This window comes from Papaver somniferum, chromosome 2 (assembly GCF_003573695.1).
Source record: "Papaver somniferum cultivar HN1 chromosome 2, ASM357369v1, whole genome shotgun sequence".
Lineage (NCBI taxonomy): Eukaryota > Viridiplantae > Streptophyta > Magnoliopsida > Ranunculales > Papaveraceae > Papaver > Papaver somniferum.
In genome coordinates, this window is record NC_039359.1 from 93,506,765 (window position 1) to 93,519,484 (window position 12,720).

General features: G+C 35.8%; 1 protein-coding gene across 1 annotated transcript; it reads left to right on the forward strand.

The window, feature by feature from the left end:
• The first annotated feature begins 9,852 nt into the window (after positions 1 to 9,852).
• On the forward strand, positions 9,853 to 12,175 carry LOC113348433 (peptidyl-prolyl cis-trans isomerase FKBP16-1, chloroplastic-like). Its single transcript, XM_026592203.1, has 7 exons — positions 9,853 to 10,682; positions 10,913 to 10,947; positions 11,080 to 11,173; positions 11,302 to 11,362; positions 11,474 to 11,519; positions 11,689 to 11,759; positions 11,898 to 12,175. The coding sequence occupies exons 1-7, from the start codon at positions 10,438 to 10,440 to the stop codon at positions 11,973 to 11,975; spliced, it is 630 nt and encodes a 209-aa protein (XP_026447988.1). The 5' UTR covers positions 9,853 to 10,437; the 3' UTR covers positions 11,976 to 12,175.
• Positions 12,176 to 12,720: the final 545 nt, after the last annotated feature.

Sequence of the window (12,720 nt, forward strand, 5' to 3'; positions counted from 1 at the left end):
GTTTGATTAAAGTAAAATAAAAAGATAATAAGAAAACAAAGATGATTAAGGAACCATTCGCCGTCACTGAACAGAAACTTGATTAAAATACTTGTTTATTCCTTGTTAAATTTCTATTATCACCAACCGTAGAATAACAATAAGCTCTGTTATCCCCGGAATTCCTGTTGTCTCTGGATACGGAAGCGCTCGACTACCAGATTCTATCCATATGAGCCACCATGAATAAGCTCTCAAGGTGTAACCCATCGAATGCATTACGTTTTGTGAATTAGGTTGATCCTAGCATCAGACGCATAAGCTCGGTCTGCTTACTATTGTCATCTCTACACACAATTGCTTAACAGAATCCCTCTGTCAGCTTTTGCGATGTACTACTTGTGTATGGAATTGAGTGACTATTACACGTATCACCAATCCCAATACTAGTAGAAAAATTATCATTAGGTTAATTCAAATGGCCAATTGAATAACCCAGTAATAATCTTAGACAATAAAAATAATAGAGATGATCGACAAGAAAAATCAACTTAAAATAAACTTGTAAAAAGAATCAAAGTTCCATTAATCAGGACTTTGAAATCATCCCAAATCAATAAAAATTCAGCTACACATGGATTTACTAACACCCATGAAAAAACTCATGAAAAATATCTGAAATAAGAAGAAGAAAATAACTTGGTTTCCCCTAAAGGGATAAACCCTAGATATGAAATAAAACCTTTCCTCTCTATTCTTTTGTGTATTTTTCTCTCCCAAAAAGTTGTATTTGAACTCGGCTTCTCAAGCCTTTATATAGGCATCAGTAGCCGTGTACGATCCCTAAAATTCGTAGTTAATAAACATTGGAAGTCGGCTAAGAAGAATCCCTTGTAGGAGAAACTAAGTGATGTTGATCCGGTATGACACGGAGTAGCTTAATACAGAAAACCCGGCTTGTAATTGGCTAGTGTGATCAGCGGACCCCATGTAACACATTATGTCTTCTTTCAGATGGACGAAACATCCAACTCGATGTACTCTGCTGTACGAGATTCCTAGTTTTCATCTTTAACGCGTGAGAATAATTCTCCAAGAGATAACTCTCTCTTCTGTTCCCTGTTCAACTTAAACTTCTCCATCGACACAGCAAGTCTTGGATATTTTCATACCGCATGTCCTAGTCCAGCTCGAGGCCCAAATCTCTTCATTCTCCTTCTTCAATAAATCTCGAGCCTTCTTCATTATCTCTCAGTCACAGCAAAGCATCAGTTCCTAATCAAACACCATCAGTACCATGTTCTTCTTCCTACTCGACAGTTAACTCAGCACCTTTGCAGACTCAAACCATCTCCTTCATCTCTGTAATCTCATCTCGAGCTCCATCAACACCATCACCGAACAATGGCATCACCATGCTCGAGTTCTTCATTCTGCAACAGTGCCCATATCTTACCCATTGGCAGCTCTAGTTTCAACTGGTTCTCTGCGAGTTATCTTCCATCAAGAGATGCGACATCACCATCATTCATTATGATCAACTCATCTTCGGCTTCACACAATAATGGCAGCAACCTCCATTGTTAACCAAACCACAGCAACACCTCCTTCGCTCGGACCCTTTTAAACAGCATCAATGTTCATCGTCACCATCGTGATCAACTTCATTCATTCAATCAGCCAATCACTGATCATCAAACCCGTTGTCACTGCCATCAATGGCAGCAGCCAGCCATTCTTAATTTCGCGTTGTTCTCAGTCACGACAAAGACCGAGCATCACTGCCTTTCATCAGCTCGAACTCTTTCTTCTCCATTTCCTGTTATGCTCATTCAGAAAGCCATGTTCTTCCTCGCCTTGTAATGCAGCAACACGAGAATGGTCGGAGCTGGTCGTGAAACTCGGCCAAGTTCTGTTTTGTTGAGTTTAAATGGTAGAAGATAATGGTCCTAAGTAAATAGGCCGGGTGTCTTTAACAACTATTTGAATTATGGCTTCCCCCAGTAAACGACTTGACTGCCTTTAGCAGTTCCTTTGAAACATTCACCCCTTAAACAGAATGACTGCCCCTTAACGTACGGTGGGGTGACAATAGCACTTGACCTTTAAAATTACCATTTTGCCCTTGTAGTCTTCTAAGTTCTTGTTCTGCCCATAACTTCTTCATACGAACTCAGAATGACTTCGTTCTTTAGCCATTGACTTCATCTTCCTGTCCTCTACAAAATGATGACTAGAAATCCTCCTCTTTGGACCTTCTTCACTTGTGACTTCACTTTTGTAGCTAGTTCCGCTTCTTTTGGATGTTTCATCTAATAAAACACAAATAAGAGAAAACAAGAGTAATATACAACAATTCACAAGAATATATAGCATGGATTCGACACTAAATATGTGCAAAATGTGCACTTAACATCACACACTATTAGCATCAAAGCAAATTTCAAGTTATTGAAATAATCCTAACGAAACATTCCAATTATACACCAAATGATTGTATCACACAAACCATGTAAGATATTACTCAGCGATTTTCACATAATCATCTTTTGACTTTCGTCAAGAATATAAGATGAACTTGGTTGAAGAGAAATCTTACCAACACATACTTCGAGAAATATGTAAGCTAGTTAAACTCAGCTCGAAATCTCAAATGTGTATAATCGAATACTATACAGTAATACGACTTTTGTCTCAATATAGGAGATAGAGTAGAAATAGACTTTCCAAGTGATAAATGAGTTTTAGTCTCCACATACCTTTTGTGTATGAAGTTCCACATGCTCTCCTTAGTAGTTTTTCGTCTTCAATTGATGAATGCCATGAAGTCTAATGCTCAACTACACAATCTATCCTAGTGTGAGACATCACTATAAGTAGACTAGAAATCAAGACTTATAATTTTTATCACTAACATTGACAAACAAGCTTGAGATAGCAACGCTTGCGAGTTCGACCGAGCAATGCTCTAACATTAAGCTTATGCTTTAATTTCACTGTGCTTCTTGATCGATTATGTATGTGTTCATTCTGTACTAGTTGAAAATCTATAGCATATTAACAGCTTATGAAAATATTTTCTCAAGTTATCATATCAAAGCGTAGTATTTTTACCTACTTGAAAGTCCAATTATACCACAACTTTTAAGCAATACTATATTGATACGTTCCCCCCCTTTGTCCTTACTTATCTCTTTTTCATAATAGGTAAAACCTATAGCTTGCAATTCACTCCCCATTATGTATTGCTCCGAAAATTCATATGTTATAGTAGTATATTACTAAAAAATGATTCTCCCCCTTTTTGTCGATAAAAATTGTCAAAGGTGGGAAACAAGGAATCTTAATGAACTACACAAAAGAATTATTGAGACTAGAGATAACATACCAACTTTTTATTTAGACAATTTCACCAAGAAAACTTAGTGTCTTCATCAATGAGAGATAAATGTACAATTCATCTCATACAATTCCACAGCTGCACTCCTCACAAAGATATATCAATTAATCACAAGTTCAAATTAAATTCTCCCCTTTTTGATGTCATTATCAAGAAGAACGAAAAAAAAAACGACCTTTCTTTAAAACTAAAGGATTTGTATATTGGATTGTAGCAATCCCGCAAGGAGATATGGGCTAAGAATTAACCACTAGAAGTTTCTCATGAGATCGTATTTCTAACAAATTTAGAACTATTAGATGGTAATCAAACAATACACAATATGCAATCATGAAGATCAAGTATCGTGGTCATCTTTTCTAACATACAAACTTGTAAAAACAAGATTTGATTTACTCTTAGGTGAAAATTTTACCTTTTCCACAAGGAATTACACTAAGAATAACCACCATATGTATAAAAAGATTTCCTTGACAGAGAAGAAGATGCATATATATATATATATATATATATATATATATATATATGTGTTATTAAGGACCATGCACCATAAGTTTACATATGAACCAAGAAGGTTATGAACGTTCAAGCAATAATGGTGTTCAATAACATTTGAGACGTAAACCATGATCCACAAACACGATTTAATGAACAAAATTGTCTTAGTAGTGTCTATGAGATTTGTATCAAATTCAAACGTATTTGTGAAAATAGTTTATGAGCATCTGCTTAAATCAGAACTTGGTAGGTATAGGGCTACATGCCTATGGACCAGATGGTGAACTCAGGCTTTTAAATTACGCGTACCGGGTATGTGTACCCTTATCCATCCACGAACTCAGATTCCATGGGTACGCGTACCTCCCATCCACTCACGAACTCAAAACCTTAGTGTACGCGTACTAGGTATGCGTACCTACCCTATCTCTGAACTCAGATTACTAGGGTACGCGTACCTACCTTGTGTCCAAAATTTCAGTAAGTTCTGGAAACTCTTTTTAAGGGATTCGAAACATTCCCAGTCGCCATAGATAATAAATATCATTATTTGGAAATTTCCAAATGACCAACTTAAAACAAAAATAGTTTAGAACAATAAATTGTTCTTAACCAAGGTTATTAAGGATCTATCACCATCCATTACTTGAATTATATTTCGGTAGTTTAACCAAGACAAGCTTGAACTCGAAATTTCTTCTTTACATTAAATACCAAAAGAAAAAAGTCATCGACTTTGTTTGTTTCTTCTAACATGTATATTTAAGAGCTTAAACACAAATTAAGTTAGGTAAACATGAATCATACTCCAAGGTATATGAATCATTAGCCGCATTGGTTTTTCTATCATAAGTACTTCACCTTTGATCCATCGTCTTTTAATTAATGGTGAATGATGTACCCATAATCTGTGTCATTATCATACTTTGAGAGCTCTATCATAACCTAAGTTTAAATATCAACATTATGATTAAATAGATTATCTAAGAGCATATACTTCTTAGCTTGTTATGTAGTTATTCCCAGGATCATCTTCTCGTCTCTTGCTTAGGATCCAGATAAGGAGGAAGAACTCTACATAAGAGCATAAAAATGTTGATACCCACATCGAGCCATTACATTTTGGATTGACTATTAGCGATGTGGTAGCACTAGAGTCAGTAAGAAACTTACTCTTTATCAACTAAAGGTGCGTAGAAGACAATGATGACAACCACAATGGTATTTTATTATCATTAAACCATACAAATAAAAGGTTGTGTAACCTCTTAAACATGGAATCATTACATTTTAGACTCACTATTAGCGACGTGGTAGCACCAGGGTCAGTAAGAAACTTACTCTTTATCAATTAAAGGTGCATATAAGACAATAATGACAACCACACTTATAATTTATTATCATAAAACCATACAATTAAAAGGTTGTGTAACATATTCAACACGGACTCATCTCTTTGGAGCATTGGCTCAACAAGATAAAGATAAATATTGTTGCCTTCAGAAAAATTGGGTATTTAACTTCAAGTATATGTTTAAACAATTAATCATGATAATACTCGAATTTCCACCAAATGACTTAGTGAAACATAAAATCTCAGAAACAAGAGTGTTACCAATAAATCACGACATCAAGCATATAACATAAAGCTTTCTCAAGTTTATAGACATACCTTATTAGAAGAATCCAATCATGAATCTTACGGCTCTACTAGATATTCAACTTCTTACCTTATATAATATGTTCTCCCTAGTTCTTGTGCCTCCCTCACCATGTTTCATACTAGGATATTTCTTGGAGAGGATGCACTTTCATCACAATCAAGTTGTGCTGCGGTGAACATCATTTAGTTCACCATAGGTATGTCACCTAAGGTCCCTAGGAATTTTACAACTTCCTTGAAACTTTCAACAACTTTTCCATACCTCATTAAGATGTTGACCCTTGTCGTGCTATTTTCTGGGAGATCCTTTTTATTGACAGTTGTTGCTTTATTAATCTTCTTTGGTACCCATTTTTGAGTGGTTTTAGGAGCAACGAGTTTTTTTTACTCTCCAACATTGTTTTGAAACTTCCTTAGTGGAATACTGATAAATATAATATTATGCAAATAAGTTTTTCTCCAGTTGGAAATATTATATCTTGTCATCTTACGAACTGAAGCAGATCTAATTTTATCTTTTTTATGAAATGTGCATCCCTTTGAAAGTAATTTGGTTTTCCACAATAAAAGCAATTTCTAATAGAATATGAAAAGTGATGCTTATTGTTACCCGGATGTGTATGTGCTTGCTTTGTGATATTTCAATTATAAAGATAAAAAAATAAGATACGAAAAAGAAATAACACCGACACCACATATTATTGTTAATGAGGAAAACTACAATCTTGTAGAAAAACCCTGGGACATAGTCTAGATTGAACACACACTGATTTAAGTTTTTACACCAATTTACCTACTATCAAATTTCGGACTAGATGTAATACATTGTTTCAATCGTATTCGTACAAAAATAAATCATGACCCACTACATCATTTTGGAATGACCATATGATACCCATCACTTATTTAACATATATTTTTTTTAAGAAAAGACTAGAGAAACTAAATATATCTAATATGTCTCTTTTGATATGTCTTCAACTTGATGGCATAAAGTTACAACACCGTATTGCGGTGGTAAATTGCACATACACCAGCTCTAACTAAAATAACTCGATTTAGTTTGACATGACCACACGATGTATTACTTTTTTAACTCATAAGACATTGAGTTTGATATTGGTAGAGATGGCTTGCAAACTACAAAGATAAGCCATGACCCATTGCATCACTTTAGAAACGTGGCTAAATTGGGGCTTATGCCACTTATTTGGGGTCTGCTACTAGATGACAAAAAAAGATCATTAGAAATAACTTTCACACCACCCGTTATCCAACAATTACCTAAGTACCTATTTTATCCCTGATTAATTAGCATTAATTAATCGTATTAGGTGTTAATTATATTTTAGATGTGAGATCAACTAATGTTAAAGAGTTCTTCAAAATATCAAACAACTTAATATTTTTGATTTTTCTTTTCGTAAACAGTACTCCGAATCGGTTTACGTTCATGCACTTATAAACCGATTCTGGGTTGGTGTTTCCAAAATTAACAGAGGACTTCCATAATCGGTTGACTTTGGCATATGTATAATCCGATTGTCAAAATCGGGGTTTTATGTGACATATATAAACCGATTGTTGTCTTTCATAAGAATTTTTTTTTCATTCATTTCATTATTGTAGGATGCATTTAGCACATGCATCAAGCCTTTAGACCCCTAGGAGACCCTAGTGGACGAGTTGTAGTCTCGTGAGGGTTTACACAACACAAAAACTTCTAAAACCATCACTCTTCATCGGAGGAATCCGAGTCCGATTCACCCACCATCATCATCTCCGGGGCATACTCCGGAATTTTGGAAACCATGAAGTGATAGCTTGCATCGAATGCGAATGCTTTCCCATTTTTCTCCAAGTAGCGCGCTTACACGACTTCATGCTACAAAAACACAACACAAACTTACTTAGTTAGTAGTGTTTCATTGGGAGATAAAAAAACATGGATTACGTAAAATAAACCACAAAAACACTTACAAATTGTTCACTGGACAAGCTAAAGTGGCTAGCGTTCAAAATCCGATGTTGGATATCTAAATAAACAAGTATCGCACTTTCGATGACTTGGTGCCTATCATGGACTTGTTGAACACTACTTCCATTGGATTCCCAAAATCTTGCCTATATTTGTTATGCACCTTTTTCCAAAAGGTTTCGGCATCTACGCTTACGGAGGACTGATTTTTAATTCGAGTTTCGGCGTACCATGATTTGGTGATGGATAGATATTCATTTGAATCAAATGATGCCATTTCTTGTATATGGAGGTATGAAATAAGTAGTTGTGGAGTATATGGAGTGTAAGGGAATAGAATTAGCAATTTTGGGCCAAAAAGGGTCCAAGGATAAGGTCTCTATATATAGAGAAATTCCCTAAGGAGTTTTTTATTTTTTGAAAAAAGTGAAATAATTTGAAATAATTGGTCTTCTCGAAGGTCTGTAAAATTCAATTGTATTTGTATGCCACCAGGAATCGGTCTTTCTTGTGACCAACATAAACCGATTAAAAACATGTAAAAGATTTGAATTTTCACTGACACTAATCGGTTTATATAGATGCATATGTGATCCGATTGTAGCTTGAAAAACATACAGGAAAAACAACATTTCTAAGGCAGGAAGAATCGGATTATACTTACCCCACACATAAACCGATTCCTTTATGGAACCTAGATAATCGGTTTATGTTGACATATCGAGTAGCCCGATTGTTGGCATGTGTTCAGGCAACAGAATTATTGAGGATGCATAAACTTGTTTCATACACATAATTATAATTAAAACTTTAAGCGCATTAAGTTCAACACCATGATCATCCAAAATACAAAACTTAACCATCTTAAAAGAGTGTTAACAACTTAAAACAACCACAAGTCTTATACACTTAAACTTTTAATATCTAAAACTTAAAATTAAAAACTTAAAGAGCAGGATCAGCACCGGCAGCAGCAGCACCACCGGGAGCATTTGCAACAGCAGCAGCACCACCATCAGCAGGAGCACCAGAGCATCACCAACATCAGCAATAGCACCACCATCAAGAGCAGTAGCTTCTGCTTCAGCCATGACTTGATATTGAGCCATTTCTTCCCACATACCTTCCATAAATCCATTTCGATCCCTCTCAGCTGAAATCATGTCTTTCCTTCTCCTAGTGAACCTCATGACCTCATAAATCTCTTCTAGTGCAAGCTTTTCCATCAATGTGAGGGCTTGTTCAAGACGGGTCTCACGCCCAAAAGCAAACTTATAGAGGCTTCTTTCTGGCACTGGTTGGTTCCCTAAGAATATCCTCCAAGGTGAGCTCTCGAGTGTAAAACACTAGGTGTCCGAAGTCCATATCTACATAACAAAAAAAAACAAAAATCAAGTTAACCAATAGGTACATAACTAAACATATGTAATCCCATTCTCAACAACAAAACACACAGGAATGTCAAACATAAACAACCGATTTTATGTGATACATATATAAAAATCGATTATAGAAAGGAATCTGAAGAGACAATCTTAATCGGTAAATTAACAAGCACATAAAACCCGATTATGGGATCGCATAGTTAAAAAAAAAAAAGTTTGTACCCATAATCGGATTATTCTAAAGCACTTATAAACCGATTCTGGTGATGTATTTTCATATTTCGTTTCTAAACCTAGAATCGGTTGATGATAATCATCATATCAACCGATTACTCTGCATGCTCTTCATGGCTGAAGAACAAAACCCATTATCGGTTTATTCGATATGTCAACATAAACCGATTCTGGGTGTAATCAGAGGTTTTGATTTTCGAAAATCGAAGATTTAAATATGTTAATCAATGAAGAAATGCGAACCATAGAATGGGTTAAAGAAGATTTACTTTTTTCTTGGTTGGAACGAAGATCGTTGGAGAAGAGGATCAAAAAAATGATAAGGGTTTTGAGAATTTGGAAAGATTATGATGTAAATAGAAAGTTTTTTAGGTCTAGGTTTTTTATGTTTTTGGATTTACTGAAAATGGAAAGATTAGTGTTTATATGAGATTGTTTTAGAAATTAATGTAGGGGTAAATTAGTATTTTTGAAAAGTTTGGTAGCCCATTGCAATTTGGAGGAGTGGAAAGGGAAATTTGATAGGCCCAAAATAAGTGACATATGCCCCAATTTAGCAGTTTAGGCCTGTTCCTATGGGCATAACAAACTGGCTAGTTTGCCATTTGGAACCACTCCCTTTTCAGGACTCCCTTATGTGCATATCAGTTTTAAACTTTTAATCCATTTGGTCATCAAAACACGTATCTTCTTCTTTTCTTCTTCATTAATCTCGAATAACAAAATCCAACTTCTCAAACCTAATAACACTATCTCAAATTTCCACCACACATTTAATCATCCTCCTCGATTTTTTCCTATCCCTGGAAACCAATTCGGGAAATGCAACAGCAGAATGTAACTTTGGCGATAACTATCTAAAAAATGAAATTCTCAAAGTTCATGAAGCAACAATACTCAGCGCTCGGGACAACATAAAGTTTGGTACTGTACCTCCTCTTGATGCTGTGAAGATTCCGGCAGACAAATTATAAAAAAAATTGGGTCTTGACAATAAAAAGCTGGGCATCACCTGCAGGGATTTAGAGATTTAGAGAAAGATACAAACTGTAGAAGAAACCATTGATGAAGCCGTGGATTTTGGGGAGTATAAGTATGTTGCAGCAGGCATAAATGGTGGTGTACCTCTTTGAAAAGTACAAGACTCCAAGTCAAACCAAGTCAAGTCACAGTCAGAGTACCACTTGTACAGTGATGTACACAGAACGCCTGATCCTAGATATACAAAATCCTATCTTTTCCTACCAGAAAGCACAAACAGCACAAAGCCTTTTCCTCAACTTATCTTGTTTTCTCTCAGATGAATATGGCAGCCTGCAATTTCAGAAACTTAACTCAATGTCAATGCATTCTCACATCTGGAAACTTAAATAAGAAGCAGCAAGACAATAATAACACTAGGCTGGTCATCCAAATCGATTTCCAGAGCAAAGTGACAAGGAGGTTAGTTTTGGATTCTATAGGTTTCACTACTGCATTACTATATGTGGCTCATCCTGTTGTGGCTGCACCGATGCCGGATTCAATGGAACCTGAAGTACTTCGGTAAGTCATGTATCAATTATAATCAGTTGTTCTGCCTTTAAATTTCTGAAATCGGAGAAAACCGAAAAGAAATCAGTACAAGTTCATAATCGGGAGTGTGGATGAGGTTAGATTTTTAGACAGGTTGTTTACTTCATTTGTTAGAACTTAGATTTGGGACTAGTCAGGTAAATCTTGTGATGCGAAGCTCTTTATCAATTTGATCGACTTTTTGAATTTGGAGTACACAGGACTCGAAGGCTGGCTGATGGACTAATAATTCAAGGTCTGTATTTTCTTTTCCTAGGATGTACATTAAAATACAGCAACCATCTTACTGAATTTCCGTACTACGCTAAAAGTTCAATCCAAAATGTAGAATATAAACTTACAGTCTTATTATATTATGTACCTCAAGATGTTGTTGACGGAATAGGGATTGAAGCACAGGATGGTGATCTAGTTGAATTTAACTACGTTTGTCGACGTTCCAATGGCTATTTTGTTCACAGGTAAAATTGCAATCATCTCCTTTGTCTCTAAGTTATGCAAGGTTGTGTAATTAAGCATTAGGTACAATTACGGAGACTGGGAACTAGCTTTTTGTTTAACTTGTATGATGGTGTGTTCCAAATTTTAGCACCGTGGATCAGTTCAACGGAGAAAGTAAGCCTGTAATACTCCCCCTTGATGATAATCAGGTTGGTTCACTCATGTTCCTTTGTTTTTCATAGTTCTATCTGAGTGTCTTAACAAACACAAATGTTTTCATTTTCATTAATTTTCTGTTTTCTTTTACAAGAAACAAACAGATTATTAGAGGCTTGAAGCAGGTCCTGATTGGTATGAAGGTTGGAGGTAACTCAAGGGTTTTACAGATCTCTAAGCTCTATCTGTCAATTCATAACCCATAATATAATATAATGCCACAAAAAAATTAGGATGAAGCAACTGCCCTATTAGTGATTGTTCTCCTGTAAACGGAAATGTAACACTTTAATTGATAGTAAGTTTGTATTTCTTGCAGGGAAGAGAAGGGCATTGATACCTCCATCAGCCGGATATGTTAATGAAAATTTAAAACCAATTCCTGAGGAGGTTTGGTTTTGCTATTTTTTAATTTCATAAATTATTACTAGCAGTGGCACTGCGCCAAGGCCAAGCAATATAAAATTTGATTCTCTAACATCTATTAGTGATTCCATTAAAATGTTTTTTTGGGGTGTTGATTTGCAGTTTGGACCTCGGCGAAGCCTTCTTTCTCATGCAAATGAGCCATTGGTGTTTGAGGTGCAGTTGCTGAAGGTGTTATAATTTAGTGTTGCTTCTCAAAAAATAACCTTACAGAAAACTAGAATGTACAACAGAAATACTTTGACAATAAAAAAGTTACTGCGTGCTTCGTCTTACGCAATTTTATGGTATCTGTTCATGGATCATTTTTCCTTCAGTACGGACTATGAATGTAATCCAAGATTTCCATGTTCAATAAAATTGTCATATCCGGTTAAATACACCTAAGACTTTAAGGACCTCGAAGACGCAACATAGGTAAAAAGAGTCATATGGGGAGTACACCATGTCATCATCAACAAGTTTCAGAAAAAAGCTTGCTCCTTGGAGGATAAAACTTCCAAGGCAGGCAGAATAGTTCTTCATAAACATTCTCTTGCTTCACTTCCCATTTACGATGTCTGTTTATAACATGCCAGTCTCAGTGTAAAAGACTCTTTTAACTATTCTGATGAGAGACTTCTTATGGGGTTGCGCTAGAGAAAAAGAGGAAGATTAATTGGTAGGTTGGAAAAGAATGTGCAGATCTAAAGAGTATGGGGGATTGGCCTTGACTTGAGATGCCTCAAGATCGCCAACCAGGCACTGTTGGCAAAATGGAGATGGAGACTCCAAAAAGAGAGACATACACTTCGGAGAAGGGTCATTCAAGAAAAAATGGAAAGGCAAGTGGGTGACAATTGGGGTGAAAGATTCTCCAAAACCTTAAGGAAAGGCTTGTGGAAAGGAATTCAAAAGCACAAACGTTGTGGAAAAGACTTCAACA